The sequence below is a fragment of the Saimiri boliviensis genome, chromosome 13 (assembly GCF_048565385.1).
Source record: "Saimiri boliviensis isolate mSaiBol1 chromosome 13, mSaiBol1.pri, whole genome shotgun sequence".
NCBI classification, from domain to species: domain Eukaryota; kingdom Metazoa; phylum Chordata; class Mammalia; order Primates; family Cebidae; genus Saimiri; species Saimiri boliviensis.
This window is the reverse complement of record NC_133461.1, coordinates 32,903,501-32,927,581: the sequence shown is the minus strand read 5'-3', so window position 1 is coordinate 32,927,581 and position 24,081 is coordinate 32,903,501. Positions and strand designations below refer to the sequence as shown.

Sequence of the window (24,081 nt, the reverse complement as noted above, 5' to 3'; positions counted from 1 at the left end):
AACTCCTTCAGCTGGGATGCTCACAGCTTGCAGAAGAATAGACCAGCGCTTCCTTCTGTTTCTGGGGAAGGGATAAAGGGAAGGAGCTGGAAAGGGAGGAGGAAAGAAGCAAGACTGGAGATCAATCGTAAGCAATGTAGTCTCCATGGAAATTCAGACAGAGTTTCTGTTAGACACGCCCCGCCCCCACACCTCCAATCCATACTGGATCTATGTGTACGTATCAAGAGGAAAATACATGTACCACCGAGTACCGCAACAGGATGGCACCACAGGCAATATGAAGGGCAGAGGAAAAACACTCAGTGATCGAGAACAAAAGGCAGACTTCCATTCTAACTTAGTGGTCAGGGATATCTGGAAAAGTAATGAGGTAGAGAAATGGCCTCAACTCTCTCTGACAGGACAAGCTATAGAAACAGTAGGTCCCATGTGTGTCGCTGTCCAACCCCAGGACAGACCTGAGTCTGAGTGCAGCCTCAGCCAGGTTCCTCTGGGCCCCGTCCTTACTCACTAGCTCTTTCCCTCTCCCCCATCCAGTTCATTGATAGAAGAGCAGCTGCACCCTGAAGAAATGTCTGACACCCACAGCAGCCCTCTCCTGCCGGAACCACTTTCCAGCAGATACAAACTCTATGAGGCAGAGTTCACCAGCCCCAGCTGGCCCGCAGGCTCCCCGGATACTCACCCAGCTCTGCCTCTCCTGGAAATGCCTGAAGAAAAGGTGAGGAATGTCTCCCCCAGGATGTTTCCCGGGAGGGAAGGGATGGGAAAAGGTGGGTAAAAGATGCTGCTCTCCCGGCTTCCCACTGAACTTAGCACAGTGAGGAAGTGCCACTGCCCAGGGAGAATCTGCCCCAGTCAGTACATGCTGACACCTATGGTGGGTCCTATCTGGCCTTAGATAGAAAATGTAGCTTTTTGTGAGACATGGTTTTAAGTATAAGTAGAGGATACAGGCACTCACTCACCAGTCTTCCACCCGGTCTCCAAAATCTTTCCCCTTAAACCTGCTCCCATGAATTACCCTACTGTCTCCAAAGGAAAGACCTTTGTTGAAACGCGGGCTGTTAGCATCCTCGGTGGTAACACAGAGGTAGACTGGCTGGATGCTGCCGCAGTGCAGGGGGACTCAAGACTGCTGGGATGGCCTTGAGGAGCTGCCCTGACTTGCAGTGAGGAGGTCCCATATATTCACTCAACACTACTTTGAAATTACAGAAGGTGGCTGGGTGCGGTGGCTCACACCTGTACTCCCAGTACTTTGGGAGGCCGAGGTGGGAGGATCACCTGAGGCTGGGAGTTCAAGACCAGCCTGACCAACATGGAAAAACCCCGTCTCTAAAAATACAAATTAGCCAGGTGTGGTGGCACATGCCTGTAATCCCAGCAACTCGGAGGCTGAGGCAGGAGAATCACTTGAACCTAGGAGGTGGAGGTTGTACTAAAAATACAAAAATTACCCAAGCATGGTGGCACATGCCTGTAATCCCACCTACTTAGGAGGCTGAGGCAGGCAAATCGCTTAAACCCAGGAGGTAGAGATTGCAGTGAGCTGAGATCGTACCATTGCACTACAGCCTGGGCGATAAGAGTGAAAGTCTGTCTCAAAAAAAAAAAAAAAAAAAAAAAAAAAAAAAAAAAAAGGAATTACAGAAGGTATTGGATCTGCTGTACATATATGTATGTACATAATTTTTAGTATGATTATAACTGCATTTCAGTATAATTGGTTTGGTTTGTAGTCCTATTTATCTTACCTTCACATTTACAAACATTATTCTGGAAAGAAGCTCATGGGCTTTGCCAAACTGCCAAAATGGACCTATGGCACCAAGGTGAAGAAAAGCAGCTATGTGTGGTCCTGGGAAGAGCAGGCTTGCACGGGGCACTCTATGCAGCCTTAGACAATGGACGTTTGTTTCACTGTTTGTCCCATGATACTTTATTTTTATCAAAATACCTGCCATCCTTCTCTAGCCCCAAATGCCCCTGCTCTCAGAAAGCTACATCATTTGATATCTTGTTGGTTTCTCCTAAAAGGATCTCCGATCTTCCAATGAAGACAGCCACATTGTGAAGATCGAAAAGCCCAGTGAAAGGAGTAAAAGGAAAGAAAGCGGGGTCGCCCATCGGGACTCTGCAGGCCAGGGAGGCATCAGCCTCTCCCAAGCAGTGAGCTACCTCACAGGCGACATGAAGGAGTGTAGAAGCTGGCTGAAAGGTAGGAAAATACCCTAAGGAGGGGCAGCCGGACCAGGGCAGGCCAGGGAGACACCCCTCTCTCCAATTTGCTCCAGAGCTGCTCCCTCACTCATTCACCTTCGCCCTGGGTAGATTCACCCAGAACTAGACCTCACCCAGGGCTGGGCTGCAGCCCACAGCTGGGGGACTTCAGCCTTGAGCTGACTCCAGGCAGATATGATATACGCTATTGGCCTGGAATTCTCATGTTTTCAGAATTAAATGCATTGATCTTAGTTCTTTGCAAATTGCTCGTTCCTATATTAGATAGATACAGGACAACCATACTAGCAACATATAAGCCATTTCCCAAGCTGGCTGAATGATCATTCCTTCACCTGAGCCACTTGTTCCACAGCCCATGTGCCTACTATGTGCCAAAAAAATATTGGCATCATCCTTCCCAAAGCTCCAGGATTCTTTCCTTTTAACTTCTTCTGGAACTAAATACTGAAAAAGACACCACACCCTTCCTCTCCCATTAGCCCAGTCACCTGCACAAGTGTCCTGGAAACCAAAGCAGCAAACAAGGCAGAACGTATGCCTCCCTCCTATACCTGGCTTCCCCCAGGCCCTGACTCAGTACTGATTTTCACAGCAGGGCTAGAACAATTTCTTCCCCGGTGTTTTTTCTTCAGGCTACTTTCTTTGCTGCTCAGATACCAGCCCTCCACTGAGTCATCCAGCACTACAGAAAAAAAGAGTTTCCTGCCCTCCCCCACCTTCCCCACCTTTTCTTTTGGATCAGTAAATTTCCCTTGGAATGCTTCTGGGGCGGCTTTTCTAACCAAGCCAATGGCTGGAACAGCGTTAAATTGGTCTCAGCACGGTGCCTCTGTCTATATGGTAAAAACTACCAGGCACTGCAGAATGATTGCTGGGCCACTGAGAGACTTGGGCTGGGCACCAGCCTCCCCGGCACCCCTCCCCTCCCCCTCCCCCGCACCTCTGGCCTGGCTAAATGGGAAGTGTCCTGGCTTAAGCATCCCTGTTTGCCCTGGTTGCCATGCCAACCAGCAGTTCAGCAGAGCGGCCCAGCCTGGACCTGCCGATGGCTCTCTCTCTCTCTCTCTCTCTCTTTCAGACAAGTACCTCGCCCTCCAGTTCATAGACTGGGTCCTGAGGGGGACCGCTCAGGTGGTGTTTGTCAACAATCCTCTCAGTGGCCTCATCATCTTCATAGGGCTACTGATCCAGAATCCCTGGTGGACAATCACTGGTGCCCTGGGGACTGTGGTCTCAACCCTAACAGCTCTCGCCTTGAGCCAAGACAGGTGGGTCCCTCTCTATAGGGATCTTAGCGAGATGTGTGGGACAGAAAGAAGAGAGGTGTTTACTTGAGGAATCAGCCAACCTTACCCTCTCAGCCGCCCCAAGTCTCCTGAGCATCAACTTTGAGCAGGTCATTAGGGTCCTTGCAGAATTGCACTGCTCCTGCTCACGGCGTGTGACAGTGCTGAGCTTCATTTGACTGTGGAGACTTCTGCAACCCTACCTCACGGGGAGGTGCAGAGGGACAGCTAAGCTCTTCTTCCCTCACACAGCCTACCATCTAGCTGAAGGAGACAAGATTAACAGGCAGTGAATGTCTCAGAATAACACAGGACAGTATATAATTTAGTTCAGAGAAGGCAGACATCACCAAGTGTTAGGAAGATTAGAGAGGTTACCTCTGAGTTAGAAAGCTTGGGTGTGGGGGATGGGAGAGAAGGCAAGAAGAGAGGGGAGGACAGTGTGGGAGGGGGCACTGAGGAAGGGGAGCAAACAGGGCCAGCAGGAGGCATAGAACAGGTGTGGAGCCAGAAGCTGGCCTCACACTGGCAGGAAATCAGCTAACAATAATGAGGGCGGGGCACAATAGCTCACGCCTATAATCTTAGCACTTTGGGAGGCTGAGGCAGGCAAGTCACTTGAGCCCAAGAATTTGAGGCCAGCCTAGCCAACATGGTGAAACCCTGTCTCTACTAAAAATATAAAAATTAGCTGTGTGTCATGGCGCACCCCTGTAATCCCAGCGCTCTGGAAGGCTGAGGATCTCTTGAATCTGGGAGGCAGAGGTTGCAGTGAGCTGAGATCACGTCGCTGCACTTCAGCTTGGGATGGGGGGTGGGTAGAGAGAGAGAAAGAGAGAGGAAGGAAGGAAGGATGTATGGACGGATGGGAGGGAGGGAAGGAAGGAGAGAAGGAAAAAGAAAGGAAAGAAAGGGAAGGGAAAAGAGAAAGAACAAAACAACTCGCATTTTGTGGAATTTGACCACTTCCTCCAACTTTGCTGCATACTATTCCAGTGGTTCCCAGACTTTCCTGATGGTCAGAATCACTTAAGGTGGTTGTTAAGAAATAGTTTCAGCCCCACCCCTCCCCGTTCCTCTCATAGCTGTGCCAATTCAGTAGATCCGGGAGCGTGTACTTTTAACAAGGTCTTCCTAGATGCTTCCGGTGGTCAGAGAAGTTTGGAAAACACTGGATTATCCCCTATCTTAGTGTTTTTCCGTTTTGGGGTCACCAACCCATTCGCAGATTATGAATTAATTGTCAGCAGCGGTTTTTGAGTTAAAACAATATCATAAAATGAAACCCATGGGAGTAATCTATATGTGGCAACGGTAAATATTACTTGGTGAAATTTTAGTTTCATTTGTGTTGGGGTTGTGTATGTGAGAGAGAGAGAGAGAAAGAAAGTGAAAGCTATGTCATAATATAAAATGCATTTCTTACCGTGGGTTTCTCTCAAAAAAAAAAAAAAAACAACCTGAGAACTGTCATATTTTGTTAACTGTGACTCTTCCCGCTATTTCACAACACTGTGAAGGCAACAGAGTCCGCATCTTGCAAGTGAGGGAAAGGAGACTGGAAGGGGAGCGATGCCTACCAAAGGTGCCACAGTCGGTGGGTGGCAGGACTTAGACTTGGAGGCATGACCTGCATCTTCTGGGCTCAAGGTCATGCTGTCCCCATCATGGCACCTGTGAGGACAACATGGCCAGAGGTCCGTCGGTGAACCCGAAGTAATCAGGGTTGGATGCACCGTCACCAACCTCAGGCCCAGCTGACGTTCCTCATTCCACAGAGGAAAATGCACGAGTCAGCCTGGCCCTGGTGAGAAGCCGCTCATGCGCCTCTAGGGTGGCATTGGGGGACCACTCGGACTCTAGCATCCTAGAAGGCCATTCAAGGTCAGATGAAAGAGAGGCTTAAAGCTTTTGCGTGCAGACTGGTGGGTGAGATGAAAAATGGGCTTCAGCTAGGACCTCGTGTCTGCTTTGGTTAGCGGGCCTCCTATTCCTTCTTCCATGTACCTGTCGATCATGGGCAGCTGGCACAGAACTGGGCCCCAGCAGATCAACCCCTGCCTCACCACTTCATCACTATGTGCTAAAATTTACCCGGGGTAAATTTACCTGCCTTCTTAGCTGTGTGACTCAGGCAGGCACTTCCCCCTCCAGCCCTGTTATCCTCATCTGTATAATCTACTGTCCAGTGAGATGAGCCCAAGACCCTCCCTGCACTGACGCTCTGATTCTTTGATGATCCTCCCCACCATTAATCTACTGGTAAACTTGCCAAGCCATTTAGAGAGTCACGTCACAGACTTCAGTTTTATAAGGGGGAACACACACCAGGCATGCCTAATCCTCACAAACACCCTGATTAAGAATTTAAGACAAATAGGCATCAGATAAAAGCCCGGCCCCTCAGCTGGGCTCCCCAAGTTTCATTTGGTGGGTCCCACACTACCTAGTGCTCACTCAGCATCACACTTGTCCCTAGTTAAGTACTTTTGCTTCTGTCCCTGACACCAGCCATATTTCTGCCCCTCTAATTCTACCACTCCCTGGAACCCTTCCTCCCCTAGGGAGACACTCCTGACTCTCTCCATGCTCTCTGAACCCGTCTTCTCTCTGAACAATCACAGAACACATCCTGGTTCTAGATTGAATTGTTCTCTAATTTTCTCTTATTCTTCTTTCTCTGGCTATATGCTAAGCATGTTCAGGAGAAGTTGGTTTTCAATGTTCTGTATATGCCCACAGTGCCTAGGAAAGATCTAGACTTTGTTACTGACAGGTCAGTGCCTTTTCTATGCCATAGGCTCAAAGCTGTAGCCACTGGACACAACATCCACACACACGTCTTTTAAGGAGCCAGAAGCTCACTGGTGTCTACAGTGAACCACTGACACAGCTGCATATTCTAACCATGACCTCCACCACCACCCCTATCCTTTAATCACCTCCACTGTCCCCACCCCCTTTTCCCACTAGCCGGAGACTGTACTTTACAGATGGTAACTGAAGGTCAACACCAGCGCTGCAGTGTTCTGATGGAATGTGGTCTTAATGAAGACCTTTATGGCATTGGAGTTGAACTCAATTTTGTTATAGTCAGGGAGGGAATACAAGGAATTGGGTTTCTCTTTGACAACTAAATCCGGGAGCCACCCAAATTTTAGTAAAAACAAGAGTTCTGGAAGGACACTTTCCAAAGGCTGGGGCAGCTATTGATATTAAAGCAAAAAAGCACTAAATTCTATCCCCAGACACAAATGGGAAAATGTGAACACACTAAAAATAATAGATGAAATTATGAAAAGCATGGATTTCTGCTCCTGAAGTGTTCCCCAATGGTATTCTCTGCCACCTCCGTCCACCCCACCTACTGCCTGTCTCCAACTGCCCTCAGACCTTCCTGGCCTCGGGAGCAGCTGAGGACACAGCTTGTCCTTTTTCCGCACATGTGCCTTGTACTACAGCTTTCTTGCAGGAAGCTGCCTAGATATGCTCTCTCCGGCCCCTTTCCTGTCCTCCTGCTCTCCTCTTATCTAGTCACTAGACTTCCTGGTCACTACAGAGGTGAAAGGTTCTCCCCCTTCCAGACCTAAGCCACAGCCTCTGCCAGGTTGGAGCCCTCTTCTAGCCAGAATTCCCTTCTTGCATCTCAGGGAAGCTTCCAGAAGCTTCTGCCATGCAAGAACAGCCAATACATGATAAAGTTTAGCATGCCCACATGTTCATTCAACAAATACTGGCTGGGTGTCCTCCATGCACAGATACTCTTGACATTTCTGGGTTACTGGGCCACAGCAACAGACAGACAGACAAACTTCAGCCCTCTTAGAGCTAAGGCAGATGCAGAGAGGCTGAGGGACTGACCACAGGCACACACAGGTCATTCCTTGGCAGGGGTCTTGCAGCACAAGCTGCCCACACCCCTCCCTCTCTCACCCACAGCCCATGCCCCTTGTCCAGCAGAGCAATTAGAAAGGTCAAGGACAGTGTTTATTAGGATCAGGAGGAGAAGTATAGGTGCATATCAGCTTCTCCTCTGGAAAAGAGAGAGGTGCTACATTCACACTGAGGTTCTACCACACTTCTGGGCTGCTCCTCACCAAGGGGCACCTAGGAAACCAAAGCTAAACCAGCTCATTCACTCTGGTACAGACGTGCAGAGGGAAAGTACCCAGACTCCAACTACAGAGAATTGTTTTTCGTTTGTTTGGTTTTTGTTTTTTTGAGACAGAGTCTTGCTCAGTCATCCAGGCTGGAGTGCAATGGTGAGATCTTGAGTTACTGCAGCCTCAACCTCCTGGGCTCAAGTGATCCACTCGCCTCAGCTTCCCAAGTAGTTGGGACTACAGGCGTGTACTACCACGCCTGGGTGATTTTTGTATTTTTAGTAGAGATGGGGTTTCACCATGTTGCCCAGGCTGGTTGAACTCCTGGGCTCAAGTGATCCTACCACCTTGGACTCCCAAAGTGCAGGGATTACAGGCATGGGCCACTGTGCCTGGCCACCGACAGAGAATTTTACACAATGTAATCACAACACTCTTTCTCCTTGCCTCTCTTCTCTCTCCCTTCCTCTTCCCACTCCCACACACAACTTCCTTGTGTCACACCTCAGGTTTCTATTATATTTCCCTCTATACTTAGCAGTCTAAATCTCCCCTGATAAGCAAAAAAGAGTTTAGCCACAGACAAAGTGTATAATTTTAATTGTTAATCAGAAAGACAAAGGTACGTAGGCTGTGTGTGTGTGTGTGTGTGTGTGTGTGTGTGTGTGTGTGTTAACATCAGGAAAGGTGCTGGCAGCTATGTGGCTGGCCAACATTCATTGAGTGAACTGACTGTTTTTCAAGGCATTATTATTAAAGGCATCATCTAAAGGAAGCATATCCTCAGAGCACCAGGAGGGAGGAGCCCAGTAAGCACCAGCAACTTCAAACGCAAAGTCACTCTGTTTCGCCACCAGGTCTGCCATTGCCTCAGGACTCCATGGGTACAACGGGATGCTAGTGGGACTGCTGATGGCTGTGCTCTCAGAGAAGTTAGACTACTACTGGTGGCTTCTGTTTCCTGTGACTTTCACAGCCATGGCCTGGTGAGGCACCTCATTTTTTCTGCTCACAGCTCCATGGGGCCCCAGGGCACTTGTGTCTTACACTGGCCAAAGGCAGGACATACACATGTGGGGCCCAGCCTCTACATTGCCACGTTAGCTTGTCTGACACCATGAAAGCCCCTGACTTCTTCTGTCATTTGGGGATGTGGAATTAGAATGTGGAATTAGGAGGATGCTTTAAAGCAATAAAAGACAACATGTTTTTATTGCAACGATCATCTTCCTGAATGACATTCTTAGTAATAAAGGTCAGCAGTTCCTAAGTTATTCCTATGTGCTCAGCACATCACTAAGCAAGGCTTACATAGTGCTAAGTACAGTTACATTTGCCCACAGTTTTCAGAAAGGAAGACCAAGGCGTGCAGAGATTAAGTCACTTGCCCCAGGTTGTACTTTGTGAAAGTGTTTGATGCTGGCATTCCAAATCCAATCTGCACTATTAAACCCCAGGTTGCATGGGAATCATCTATTATGCGGCCTAACTAAGACCTAAAAGCTGAAAACCTGCTTGTGGTAGAAGCAGAGAGCTTTCTTGGAACAGAATATTTATACGTAAAGCATAGAATCTTTGAACTGGAAGTATCGGTTGAGATCTTGCTGGGCAGTCACCTCATATTGTAGATGAAATAGGAAGGTCAAGATAAAAGCGAGTTAGGAACAAATATTCCCCGAGTGAAGGGTGTGCTGGGCCATTCACACATGCAATCCTTAGTTCACGTGAATCTACAGCAGGTCTGTCGAGCATCTTGGGGTCTCTGCAGTGTGCTCACTGGTCGTGGTGAACCTTTGTCAGCCAGCCCCTGACTTCACATGTGTATACCACCCCATTCTCAACTCCCCTCAAACAGGGTGATTTATTTCCATTCTCAGCAATAAATCAGACATGACAATTTATTTTTAATGTCTCTAAGAAGTAAAGGTCTTTCTTTGGTTTCAAAGTCTGCAGTTACTAAAACAAGTTAGTTTAATTTAGCTTAAGTACTGTTTTATTACATTTTAGTAGTGCTTGCAAATAAATTACTGCATTAAACATCCTGAGCAATTTAGTTTCTTCTTAGAGTTTCTTTCTTAATCCATTGGGACAAAAAGCCAAGACAGTCATTTCTATGGGGATTTTCTTAATGCATCCCATGTTTCTGCATTTCTGCCTGTGAGAAAAAGAACTAGCCTTCATCTGCCTACATTTGGTTTATAACTGCATAGATTAAGCCCCTCAGCACAGCTCCTGTGGCACAGCTCCACATGGCACTGGGTAGCAATTAGACATCAGTGCCTCCCATCTCACTTCCCAATTTAATGGACAAAAAGCACTGAGCACCCTACTCTGGGCTCTGTGCTACTACTCCAGTGCATTCGTTAATCCATTTATGTGGATCCTGAAATTCAAGTCACAGGGTAGGCATTAGTAGTGCCATTTTACAGATTCATTCAATAAACAAATATGTGTCGAGTGCCTAAAACTATTTGTTGAGTGAAAGGTCAATCCTAGATCCTGGGATTATTTGTAAACAAGGACAAGTCTCTATCCCCTTGGAGCTTACATTCTTCTTGACTAAGACAGAAATAACTAACTAACTCATAAACTAGTTAGTAAAAGGGATCATTTCAAGATGTAATAAATGCTTTGAGGAAAGGAAGAGAGGCTAAATGGGACAGCAAATGATTCCAGACATGCGTGATTGGGGAAGACAACTTTGCAGAGGGGACATTTGAGCTGTCACCTAAATGGTAAGAAGGCATCTGTCATCTGAAGATGTGAGTGGAGGACGTTTCAGGCAGAAGCAGCCCCCAACTGGGGAAGTGTGACGTGTTCTAGGAAGAGAAACAAGACTGGTGTGGCAGAAGCCCAGTGAAGGATGGAGGAGTGGCAGGAGGAGAGGACAGGGACTCGATGAGGGTCAGGCCAGGTACACCCTGTAGACCCAGTACCCCTTTTGATTTCTATATCAGCTGTGATAGAAAGCAGTCAGAGAGTTTTAGGCAGAAATTTGATGGGATATGGTTTAAATCTAAACAAATCAATCTGCTTGCAGGATGGAGATGGATTTTAACTAGAGCAAGAGTGGATGCTGGAAGCATCTGCTACGATAATCTACAATTATCTGCTACAAAATGCCACAGGAATGAGAGTGTTTAGAGTGTATCTATGAACATGGTGAGAAGTGAGTGGGTCTGGGGTATATATTAAGGAAGATAGAGGCAACACAACTTGTTGGGAGGTTGTGGAATACCAAGGAGAGAAAAAATAAAATTGAATACACTCCTATAATTTGCCTGAGTACCTGGGTTGATACAGAAGACCAAGAGAAGAACTGGTTGGTGGCAGAAGACAAGATGCAAATCAAGAATTCTGTTTAGACACATTATACTATAGGCTTCCAAGCAGAGATATTATAAAGGAAATTGGATGTACAAATCTGGAATGTAGTAAAAGGATCAAGATTTGGGAGGCAGAAGCTTTCATCTATGTTACTTAAGTTAAGGCTATCGCCCAAAAGAGAAGATTTTTTAAATGAGAGAGAAAATATTCAAGACAGAGTCATAGGCTCTTCCAATGTTTAGAAGTCTGGCAAGACAGGGAAAAAACAATCAAGAGAGAATAAGAAAGAGTAGGCAAGAAGAGAACTAAGAAAATCCAGTGTCATGGTAGCCCAGGCAGAAAGTATTTCAATATTGTGGACAGGTCCAACTGTCAAATCAAAGCAACAGGGAATGATCATGGACTTGGTAATATAGATGCCATTGGTGAAATGGACAAGAGCCATTTCCATGGTGTAATGAGGACACACACCTGATTGGAGTGGGTTCGGGAAAGACTAAGAGGAGAAAGATTGGGGATAGCACAGAAAACCAACCATTTTGAGGGATATTGCTCTGAAAGGGAGAAGAGAAATGCACCCATAGCTGGAGTGGCCATCAGTTTAAAGGGGGAGGATGTTTAAAGGTAGAAGATACTAGAGCGTGTTATATCCTGATGAGAATGATCCGAAGAAAAAGAAGAGTTTGAAGCTACAGGAGAATGAGGAGAAAATTACAGAAATAAAGTCCTTGAGGCGGATGAGATCCAAAGAACAGGGAAAAGAATGAAAAAGGTAGAGAGGCAGAGTATGTGTGAAGAAAGCAGGCAGGGTGTAGGTTTTATGACTGGGGAAACAAGCATTTCTCATCTTGTCACTTCTATTTTCTTAATGAAGTAAAGCCAGGCAGTTGGCTGAGACAAAAGGGAAGCAGGCAGGGAAGATTTGAGGAGAAAGGTGAAAATGTGAAATACTTGTCTCAGCAAGTTGGAGAGTTAATTGGCTAGGGATGTGGAGGAGGGTTTTCAGGAAGTCTTAAATGGCTTTTTGAAATTCATGGTCATTCATTAAAAGCAGCCCATTTAAAAGACTCATGGGACTTCAGGTTTTGCCCAGCAGGTCAATGAGTGTGGGTGATGTGGGGTATTTGGAGTCTAGGGTGGCTGGTGCCTTCCAGAGGAAACTGACGCTAAGGGAGATTAATTACCTAATATTGTTCATTCAGCAGGTACGTATAGGAGTGAGTTAGGATTTGCACTAAGCTTCATCTGTCTCCATCCATTCTCTTTCCAAGGAAAAGGTGAAGAAGACAGAGGGTACGAACAACTGAAGGTTCTATTTTCCCCTGGTAGTTTCCAGAGTAGGTTTAACTATTTTTGTTGAAACTAGACCTGCAAATTACCCATATGCCATTGTAGCCTCCTCCTAGAAGGTCAGTCTTTGCAAATGTTATCACAGCCCTGAACAATAGTCATTGTACATCTTGGTAATTCAAAGGCAATACATTACATTTTGTAAGGATCATATTTTGTTTAGTTTTCTCAATTTAAAAAACAAGGAAATAGTTCCATTTTATAAAGCATTTTACCCAAAATTAAGTTATAATATTTTTAAAATTTGTTTCTCAGAGGTGTGAGCTTATGAAGCAGATAACAACAAATTGGAAAAAGAAAGAAATAGGTGTGAGCTTAAATTGAGTACCTTACTCCCTATCTCAGATCAGTGGACCACTGGACTCTCAAGGGAGCCAGGAATGCTGTCCCTATGAGAAGAGGCGGTGAATGATACAGTGGCCAGAGCTGCTGAGACAATGTAGACCTCAGAATGTCACAGGGATTAACCCTTTGTCTCTTCCATCTTCAGCCCAGTTCTTTCAAGTGCCTTGAATTCCATCTTCAGCAAGTGGGATCTCCCAGTCTTCACGCTGCCCTTCAACATTGCAATCACCTCGTACCTTGCAGCCACAGGCCACTACAACCTCTTCTTCCCCACGACACTGGTAGAGCCTGTGTCTTCAGTGCCCAATATCACCTGGACAGAGATGGAAATGCCCTTGGTAAGTTACCCAGTGATGATGAGTTGAGACCCCCAGATTCCACCGCAGACCTTCTCGCCAACCAATTTGTGGATTACCCATGCTCTCAGCTTCTCTAGAAACGTTTCTACCAGATGATGGGTCTCACCGGAGTATCAGAAAAGGTTGCTGCCTCGTCCATAAATCCTTTCAACAAGTACTCATTAAACATGTAACATGGCCTGGGCACTTTTTCAGATACTAAGAATACAAGACAATGACATCCTGCTCTTACAAAGCCTACATTCTACACAGGGAAACCGACCGTACACAAGTGAACAGATGAGCGTTAAGTTGACAGCACAGAATTGTGGTGGTTGAGTGAAAAATATTAGATAAAATGTATAGTCAGATAAAGAGGAGAGATACTAAAATAAACATTTAAAATTGGAATTTTAAAGGCGTTAGCAGAGAAGATAGAAGGTGAATTTTGATACACTCTCTATGTCAGTGGTTCTCAGGCAGGGATAATTTTTCCCGTTGAAGACATTAGGCAATGTCTGGAGACATTTTTATTGTCAAGACCCGAGAGGTGCCACTGACATCTAATGAGTAGGGGCCAGGGATGCTGCCAAACATCCTACGACGCACAGGACAGCTTCTCCCTGCCCCTGCAGAGAGGAATACGGAACAAAGCATCGACGGGGTCAAAGTGGAGAAACCCCGCTTTCTGTCCTTACGTCGTAAATGCCCGTATTCATTTATTCTGCTGATCTCTAGACACTGAGGATAGAGGACTGTAATAAAAATCTAACATAAGATTAATTATTTAGAGTTGTAACACTTTGGCCTTGTTAATGAACTTAGAGAAAGCGAACAGCTAATACTTAACATGCTTCCTATGTATCAGACACTGTTTCAAGCCCTTGACATATTAACTCATTTAGCCCTCATAATATCACCTCATTCTGTAGGTGCCATCATTATCCCTATTTTAGAGGTGAGAAACTAAGGTACAGAGAGGGTTAGTTGCCCAAGGTCCAGTTGCAGATAGTGCCTGTTCTTAAAACCCAGGCAGCCTGACACAAAACCTAAGCTTTGAATCACCACCTGCCTAGTCCAAGGCAGGACACGTACCCGCAGTGTGAACAATCCCAGTGAGGCAAAATCCTCTGCTTCTCGGTGGAATCCACTCGGTCAGTGTTGGGGTATTCTTTACATTCCTCAGAAATCCATCTCCCTTTATCTTTCACCCATTGGTTCTAGTCTGCTTTCTAGAGTAATTCAGGATATTGTTTCTGTAATAGTCTTTTGAATAGTAAAAGATGATCACAGGTGCTTAACAAATAGGAATTGATTAGGTCAGTGGTTCCCAAACTTTGCTGTACAGTGGAATCCCCTGGAAGTCTTTAAACAAATACTGATGCCCAGCTCTTCCCTAGACATTCTGATTTAATTGATATGGGGCATGGCAGGGCCTCAGGTGAGTCTAGCATGCAGTGGAGATTAGTTATAGATGATCTACTATAGATGTTGGGAATAATTTAGTTTCTCTCTTTGGACCAAATCTTGTACTGTTTGACAATTGGATTTAATTCTGGAATAAGTATGACATCATCACCTAAGTCCTCAGATATCGTTTGTGTGATACGATGCTCGAGCCCTGCCACTATCTAGGTGTGCTGCCACCTCAGTGTAGCCTGCTGCTGTGCTCAGCTCGGGACCAACCACTTCAGTGTCCTACAAGGACAGCCACACTCTAAATCTAAACCCAGCAGAAAAGGAGATGCTCCCCCAGCCATCGTGCTACAAACAATGCAAAACCTTTTCAAATTGTGTCTGAGGCTCGGGCTGGGGCAGGCATGGCAGGGTTAGGGCATAAACCTAAGAAAATGGGAAAGACAGAGCTCTGCATTTAAGGGAATGTCCACCTTCTCAGGTGGAAAACTGGCAGGGTTGGAGCAAGCACAACACTCAAAAGTCTGCCAGGAGCATCGGTGATGGGCCATCTGGCAATCAGGCCACACGCTGTCCCTGATCTCTATGCATGAGGTATTGCCAGAGTAATGGCCAAAGGCACGTGTGGCACCACCAGGAAGAAAGGCTCTCTGAACCCCGACTCCACGCTGCAAGGCTGGACAACCCAGCACCAAGGGGACCAGTGTGGTGAGGGTCACAGAAAAAAGATGTCTCTTGTTCAACTTCAAAATAAATAGTTAGAAAGTGGTAGGACCCGGCTAGGTGCAGTGGGTCATACCAGTAATCCCAGTACTTTGGAAGGCCAAGGTGGACAGATCACCTGAGGTCAGGAGTTCGAGACCAGCCTGACCAACATGGAGAAGCCGTCTCCACTAAAAATACAAAAAAATTAGCTGGGCGTGGTGGTACATGCCTATAATCCCAGCTACTCGGGAGGCTAAGACAGGAGAATCCCTTGAATCTGGGAGGCAGGGGTTGTGGTAAGCCGAGATCACGCCATTGCGCTCCAACTTGGGCAAGATACTAAAATAAACACTTAAAATTGGGATTGTAAAGGCATTAGCATAGAAGACAGAGGGTTAATTTTAATTTTTATACACTCTCTATCTCAGTGGTTCTCAGGCAGGAATACAAGAGCATTTTTTGTTTGAGATAGAGTTTCGCCAGGGCAACAAGAGTGAAACTCTGTCTCAAAAAAAAAAAAAAGAAAAGAAAAGAAACTGGTAGGACCCAAACCCAGCATCCTGAGGCCCATACCCACCCTCCTAATGCCCCATCAGCCCACCACTCTGACAACCGCGTTCCTTCTTCTGCTGCCCTCTGAATCTGAGCTTTGGTGAATCAATGCCACTTCCCTCTTTCTCTTTGAAACAACAGGGAAGGACCTTCCTTTTTGTTTAACCAGCTTGTTGTTGCTATATAAGAATTATAAGGAGTGTGGAGAAGGCCCGGTGCTCAGTAAATTTCCATGGCACACCTGACTGCCCTTCACACCAGAGTGTCAGCTGCAGCCTGGGAGCAGCGGTGCTAGGAGGGAAGGCCGCCCTGGGGCACAGCTCACCAGGCTGAAATACGGATCCCAGCAGAGGAAGCTTCATTCTAAACCCAGGCTCCATTCCAAGGCCAATCATTCCCTCATTCCTCTCATTCTTGACTGCTTGGGCTTAAAATCTGCATTCCCGGATGGAAAGGTGGACATGAACTCCCCTCAGCATCCAGCATTCCTCAGATGTTAGCAATCATGGGCTATTTATTAAGTAGACTTCCAGCCTGTTCCTATCATTTAAGCTGAGTTCCCCAGTCTGGTACAAAGTGTTTTCTGCGTTTATATAAATATGATTGAGCACTCGCTCCCTTGCCATTCCTTTCACAAGTTTATAGATTCTGGTCCAGTGTTTGGTTATTAAAAGGCCATTCATTCAGAAACAAGAGTGGGCAAAGTGTAAGAGCCCTCAGGGCTCTTTAAACACTACTCCCTGAAGAAATCATACTTATTCCAGAATTAAATCAAATTGTCAAAAAGTACAAATTTTCACCCAAAGGGAGAAACTAAATTATTCCCAACATCTATAGTAGATCATCTATAACTAATCTCCATTGGATGCTAGACTCACCTGAGGCCCTGCCATGCCCCATATCAATTAAATCAGAATGTCTAGGGAAGAGCTGGGCATCAGTATTTGTTTAAAGATTCCCAGGGGATTCCACTGTACAGCAAAGTTTGGGAACCACTGACCTAATCAATTCCTATTTGTTAAGCATCTATGATGTACCTGGGCATAAAAAGCCCTGTCCTCACAGAGGTCATGTGACCTGGCAATGGGGAAAAGAACTACAGAGTCTTAAAGCTGGCAAATCATCTACCAAATCAGCCTCTTCATGTTACCATTGAGGCTGTGACAAGCTCACAGTCACACAATGAACTGTGCAGAGCCCTGCTGGAAGCTGGAGCCCTCCACTCTGGCGCCAGTACTCTGCCTGCCCTGCCATTCCCCTTCCTTTCTTTTTCTGCCCTCGAAGAACTGCAAAAATATGGACAATTCAGCCTGGCCAGAGAAAGCCGTCTGACAGCGCTGCCGAACAAATCCTTCCCAATTCCAGTACCGCCAGGCTCAGGGATGTTTGGGCTTTAGGCCATTTTCCAGATGTGCCACGTATTACCTTTCCACAATGCTCCGCAGTCCTCAAGAGCAGGAGACATGCCTATGCCTCCTTTCCAAGGGCTCACAACCCCCAGGGTAGCAGGTAATGGGCAGGGGCCACCAAAGAGGACATGTCAGCAGTGGCTTGACAACGAGACAGCAAGGGTGACAAAGACCTCAGACCTCAGCTAGCGGTCAAGCTCAGAGCCTCTAGCCTACACTTGGCTACCAACAGGCTGGGTGCCTTTTAGTTAAATCATACATCAATATGGCCTAGTATATTTTCAATATTCCTAGAATATTTCTATGGATTTCAGAAGGTCTAGAGGAAATCCCCTAGAGCCCTGAAACTTCCAATGGCATTCTAGGGAGGAGGTGCATTCCAGTCCCCTCAAAGCAGAAGCCACATGTTCCTCAGAAGCATCCATGCCCAGCCCGTGTTGGGGGACCTGGCTTTGTATGAGGGGTGCTCAGATGCCTGCTGGGTGGTGGAGTGAGGAGCTGTTTGTTCCAGCTCATGCCTCCCATGTTCTCACACGCCAGAGGGCGCAGTCATCCTCCCGTTCCACTCCATTACTCCCCGAGGAATGGCTCAAATCTGGCCCGGAGTCTGGTTTTTGTGTTATTGGCCCATGCTCCAGTAACCCGTATTCTGTTAACTTTGCAGCTGTTACAAGCCATCCCTGTTGGGGTCGGCCAGGTGTATGGCTGTGACAATCCCTGGACAGGCGGCGTGTTTCTGGTGGCTCTGTTCATCTCCTCGCCACTCATCTGCTTGCATGCAGCCATTGGCTCAATTGTGGGGATGCTAGCAGGTAGGACAGAGCTCCTTACTCTTCATGTCCTCAGGATAATTCACTCGAGATCACTTTTCCCCCACATACAGCAAATCTTCCAGACATTCTCTTCCCTAGAGTTTATTTAAAATATTTTCAGGGAGACAGGCACAGTGGCTCACACCAGTAATCCCAGCACTTTGGGAAGCCAAGGATGATGGATTACCTGAGGTCAGAGGGAAACCCCGTCTCTACTAAAAAAAAAAAAAGAAAAAAAAAAATTAGCTGGACTTGGTGGTGGGCACCTGTAATCCCAGCTATTTGGGAAGCTGAGGCAGGAGAATCACTTGAACCTGGAAGGTAGAGGTTGCAATGAGCCAAGATCAAACTATTTCACTCCAGCCTGGGCAATAGAGTGAGACTCCATCTCAAAAAAAAAAAAAAAAAAAAAAAACCACTGTCAGGGGTGGGGATTCCCCCCCTGCCTTCATGAGTCAGACTGCAGAAGCAGGACATGTGGAGAGAGGCAAGGGGGTAAGGATTAAGTTGGCCTGCAAACTGAGCCCCTGAAGCTGAGAGTGCAGCACGGACACAGGGCGGGGACAGGAGCAGTCACCAACACCAACTGTGGTATATTAATAAATGGCCCAGCACTTTGAAACTTTTGGTAAGATACAAAGAAAATTGTTCTCAAACATTGGATTGCCATTTGACACATGTGATTGAATATTTCTACCTGTGTATATGTCTGTACATGCATTTCCATAGGTATTTACTCTTTCTGACAACAGAGTCAGAGATTAGGGTAGGAGAATTGGGAGTAGGAACCTGTTTTAGACTTCTTCCAAAACTTTTCAAAGATTTTTTGGAAGTAAAACTTTTTCAAGTATTTTTTTATTTGGAAATAATTCTCAACTCATCAAAAAAATGGTAAAAATAAAAATACGAGGCATCTGTACATTGCTTCCCCACTGTTCACACCTTACTCCTGCTGTGTCATTCATATGTCTACATATATCCATATGTGTATAGAAACATTTTTCTGGATTATTTGAAACAGAACTTTTAAAAAAATATTCATTTAAATCTTCAGAACGTTTTGGAATCTTTCTTGCTCAGACTGTAGTTGCTGGGGTCAAAGGAGTAGGAAGGGGCTAGAATCCCACCTCCTTGCCTCTTCTCACACAGGAGGAAGTAGTCAGACCTCCAAGTGAAGCTTGTGGCTTTGACAAATGGTTTGGAAACCACTGTTCTCTTCTCATTGAAGATCTCCTAAGACCAGATGCCATTTGTAGAGGCTCTTTTGATGGGCGGGTGTGGAGGTGTGGGGTGAACAACAGCATGGAGGCCACCCTGAGACCTAGCACCAGCCACAGGGTGGCCTTTGCTCTGTGGCCCCAAATCAGACAGAAATACCACCCCTTGTCCCACAGCCCTGTCAGTGGCCACGCCCTTCAAGACCATCTACGCAGGCCTCTGGAGCTACAACTGCGTCCTCTCCTGCATCGCCATCGGGGGCATGTTCTATGCCCTCACCTGGCAGACTCACCTGCTGGCCCTCATCTGCGGTAGGTGTTCAGAAAAGCTGACAGCCAGGTCACTCTATTTCTTCTCCCCTTGCTTATGTGTAACCCACGGTGACCCTAAGCAATACTGTTCAGCAGTGACAGAAAGGCCAGCGGCTTGCATCCTAACACCAGTGCTGCCCTTAACACCTGGGGAGTTCAGGTTCCTTTTCTGTCAAATGGGATCACAACCACCTCACCGTGTTATATTTACAGTGTTGTCAAGTTTACAAGGAAATCACATATGCATTTCCTTGTGTGCTAGTGACAGCATTCGCTCTATAACTCTTCATTCAACAACTGTCTACACAGCACCACCAAGTGCCAGGACCTAGTCTAGGCATAGAAGATATCATGGTGACCACATCCTCATGAAGTTACAGCCTTGGAGAAGAGCAGTAATTGCACAAATAGTTATTAAGGCTGCAGCATCCACAAAGGTTGTTGGAACGATCCAGTGAGGTGATGTACGAGGAGCACTAAAAATCATAACGACGTTATGGAAGCTCGATTTCCATGGAGTGAATAGAGAATATGCTGCCAGAAGGGAAATCAGGCATAGTCCTTCTCATATACCTGTATCCCAGTACCTGACCCTGTTATATAAATATGTGAACTCAATCCCCCCCAAGAATACCACCAGGCATAGCCTGCCTGGCCCATTTTACAGATAAGGAAATGAGACTCAGAGGGGCTAATTAACTTGCCCTAGAATATAGCTATTAATGGCAAAAGGGAGAGTCAGCCCCAGACCCAGCTTCCCACCAGCTTTCCCCTCCTGGTGTTGTTTTCTGGAAGCAGGACAGGACATTAATACATAAAACTGGAGTCCAGGAAACAGAAGAATAGCATCTGGAACAGCTTCTCTTTTGTTTTTTTCCCCACTTACGCATGGAGACTGAGAATGACTTCCATATCTTTTGTACCCCCTCAGCAGCCAGCATGAGGCTGGGCATGGAGACAGGGGGCCCCGTAAATATTTGTTAAGTCAAAAGTGCCTGCTGTTTTAAGTTCAGCCTGTAACTGCCTTTGGCCTTCAAAGAAGTGGCAGATTCCAGGGTCTGGAATCATCTGGGAAGCCTACAGGCAGAGGCTGGGGGTTATCTCAGTACTTTTGGTAGGATTTGAGTTGGCAAAGAGAGAGAAGAGGTGTTCTGGACAGAGAAGGAGAAAGGGCAAAGCGGCAGGGCAGAAGGAGCTTGTCCAGAGGCACCAGCTACATGGACGAGCTCTCCTGACTGTCCTCAGGACCCAGCTCCCATGAGGGAACCCAGCTACCTGGCTCCTAGGTACTGGTTCAGGGGCCCAGTAAGGTTCAGCCCTAGTGAGACCCAGTGAGCATCAAGCAGCATCACAGCTGCTCAGTCTTGAATAGTAGGGACCTTGGCAAGAGCGCATATAGTCTGACCACTGTTCCCCAACAACAATCATCCAGCCTGTGCTAGCTCATCCCTACCATCAGCATAGACAAGCAAATAAGGTTTATTGACTCCTGACTGTGCAAGGCCACTGTGGAAGCAGGAAGGGGACAAAAGGAAATATAAGTTTTAATCTCTGACTGAAGAATGTGCAGTCTGGTGGGAGACAGGCCTCAGCTATCTACAGAGATAGCTAATGCCAGGCAAGTTTCCCAGATGTCAGGTCATGGTGCAGAATCTGAGGCTGTAGGAGACAGGATGGGACTCTTGGTCTTGGTATGGGCTCTCTGTCCTGCAATGGCAGTGGCTTAGTGGGAAGCTGACTCTGGTGATCCGTGTTCCTCCACAGCCCTGTTCTGTGCATACCTGGGAGCAGCCATCTCCAACATCATGTCAGTGGTAAGTGTGGATTCTCCTGAACACTACCCCAAAATGCTCTTCCCTAACCAGAGCTTCTGGACATATGGGGTTGTGGGATCTGGTAGAAGAACACTGCGCGGGTAATGGTAGCTGGTGCTCACACGTCTCTGTCAAAGTTTATCTAAGGTTGTCCTAAGAAGGACTGACGATTGCATACATGTACCTCTAGGGGAGGGAGGTGTGTGTATGTGTTGAAAGACTGCAATGTAACTAGCCATGGAAAACACAGACAGACAGATGGAGCCGTGTGGCTGGATATGGGAGACCATCCTCAGGCCAATTTTCAGCTCCATCATTGAAATATTCTGATTGTACCTCAAATTACTTGTTTCGTTTTGTTTTATTTGCAAGACAGGGTCTCGCACAGTTGCCCAGGCTGGAGTGCTGTGGTGCAATCTTGGCTCACTGCAGCCCCAGCCTCCCAGGACTCAAGCCATCCTCCCACTTCAGCCTCCCGAGTAGCTGGGACTACAGGCATGCATCACCATGCCCAGCTGCCTTTTGTATTTTTTTTTGTAGAGATGAGGTCTCACTTTGTTGCCAAGGCTGGTCTGGGCTCAAGTGATCCTCCCACCTTGGCCTCCCAAAGTGCTGGGATTACAGGCATGAGCCACTGCACCCAGCCCCAAATTCTTTGACCAACTACTGTGACATTCTGAATACAGGAATATCAATGCCTTCACTGGAGGGAGGATCTCCATCCTCAACACCTGTCGCATCCTTCTCCCCAGGGGTTGCCAGCCCAACACAGGAAACTAGAAATGTCCTTCAGCCCCCAATGCTTTTGTTTCCAGGTGGGCGTGCCACCAGGCACCTGGGCCTTCTGCCTTGCTACAATCATCTTCCTGCTCCTGACAACCAACAACCCGGCCATCTTCAGGCTCCCACTCAGCAAAGTCACCTACCCTGAGGCCAACCGCATCTACTACTTGACAGTGAAAAGCAGTGAAGAAAAGGCCCCCAGCGGTGACTAGCCCCGTTCCAGGAAGAAATGCTCTTTGCCTGATGTGGTGTCTGCTCCCTGTATTCTCAGCTCTGGTTCAATCAGTTGCAGCACTCACCTTCTTTGCCTCTCCTTGCACCTGTGTAGAATCAAGCATATCTGTAACTTTCTTTCCCTGAAGCTGATTTTCATTTTCTGCCCAAATCTCCATAACTACCTATCGTGAGACATTAAGGGAAGTTGGTATTACAGTAAGGTTGCTGGAGTTAGCAATAAGGAGTGTGTCTTAAATGTTGTTGACTTAAAACAAAAACAGTAGTCATTTGGAAAGGTAATTAACAGGTGATCTTCTTGGCATGTTAAACTAAAATTAAATTTGTTGAGTGGTTCCTAGGCAGACACAGAGTTGGGAGTAAAGCCAGGGGACACAGGCTAGGAAGGGAAGCCTCTCTTAGTGGCTGAGCTAGAGGCTCAAAGAGAGGAATTTCACACTGATGGAATTTTAAAGTCAAAACAGGGACAACTGGGGCATGGAAGTATATAAATTAGAAGTCTTGAACATTCAGTGGTCTTTGTAAGGGGCAGGTGATATTCCATAGCAGGGAGGAATTAATAAATTAGAATCCTATATGTGACTTCAATATGGAGGATAAGCATTTCTTGGTTTAGGTCAAACCAGCATCTCTTTTTTTATTTAATTTTTTTTTTTTACTTTAAATTCTGGAATACATGTGCAGAATGTGCATGTTTGTTACATAGGTATGCATGTGCCATGGTGGTTTGCTGCACCTATCAACCCATCATCTAGGTTTTAAACCCTACATGCATTAGGTATTTATCCTAATGCTTTTCCTCCCCTTGTTCCCCAACCCCCGAAAGGTCCCAGTGTGTGATGTTCCTTACCTCTGTCCATGTGTTCTCATTGTTCAACTCCCACTTATCAGTGAGAACATGCGGTGTTTGGTTTTCTGTTCCTGTGTTAGTTTGCTGAGAATGATGGCTTCCAGCTTCATCCATGTCCTTGCAAAGGACATTAACTCATTCTTTTTCATGGCTGCATAGTATTCCATGGAGTATATGTGCCATCTTTTCTTTATCCAGTCTATCACTAATGGACATTTGCGTTGATTCCAAGTCTTTACTATTGTGTATAGTGCTGTGATAAACATACATGTGTATGTGTCTTTGTAGTAAAATGATTTATAATCCTTTGGGTATATACCCAGTAATGGGATTGTTGGGACAAATCAAACCAGCATCTCTAAGCAGAGATTTCAGTTTTAAGGAAAGTACCTGAGTTCCGTGTGTAAAAAGCTTGGGAAATTTATTTCATGTTTCTATTTGCTTGTGAGCATGGGAAGCTTTATGAAGTGTATGATATTTAAAACAAATCGGTAGCCCTGACTGTAGAAAGACCAACAGTTATCTATGAATTTCATAATTTGATTTCCCAACTATAGTCAATAGCTTTCATTTGGCCTTTAAATATATATATATAGATCAAGGGTCAGCAAACTTTTTCTGTAAAGAGCCAGATAGTAAATATTTTCTGCTGGGAGACCATATATTCTCTTTGGCAAAGTCTTAACTCTGTCACTGTAGCATTAAAGTAGCCATACGCAACATGTAAACGAATGAGTATGGCTATGTGCCAATAAAACTTTATTAAACAGGCAGTTAGGTAGATTTGGTCCACAAGCTGTAGTTTGCAGATCCCTGATAGAGACAGTCAACATACTAATGCTTACAAACTGGTGGGCAGAGCACAGGCCCAAATGGACACTACCAAGTTCCTTGCAACAGACATAGCAAAGGGGTTTTACATGCTGGGTGATGGTAGGAAAACCCTCAGGAAATGAAGGACATCCAGAAAAGTGAGTA

The 24,081-nt window shown here is 46.2% G+C and overlaps 1 protein-coding gene across 1 annotated transcript in view; it reads left to right on the top strand.

Moving 5' to 3' along the window:
* The first annotated feature begins 546 nt into the window (after positions 1 to 546).
* SLC14A2 (solute carrier family 14 member 2) overlaps positions 547 to 24,081 on the top strand; it is a 72,032-nt gene continuing 48,497 nt past the window's right edge. Inside the window, exons 1-9 of the mRNA XM_010335413.3 lie at positions 547 to 724; positions 2,044 to 2,224; positions 3,329 to 3,518; positions 8,497 to 8,625; positions 12,807 to 12,999; positions 17,746 to 17,893; positions 19,288 to 19,422; positions 21,187 to 21,236; positions 22,052 to 22,223. Of these exons, the coding sequence (XP_010333715.3) occupies positions 575 to 724; positions 2,044 to 2,224; positions 3,329 to 3,518; positions 8,497 to 8,625; positions 12,807 to 12,999; positions 17,746 to 17,893; positions 19,288 to 19,422; positions 21,187 to 21,236; positions 22,052 to 22,223 (1,348 nt within the window). The 5' untranslated portion in view covers positions 547 to 574. The remainder of the gene's footprint in view (positions 725 to 2,043; positions 2,225 to 3,328; positions 3,519 to 8,496; positions 8,626 to 12,806; positions 13,000 to 17,745; positions 17,894 to 19,287; positions 19,423 to 21,186; positions 21,237 to 22,051; positions 22,224 to 24,081) is intronic.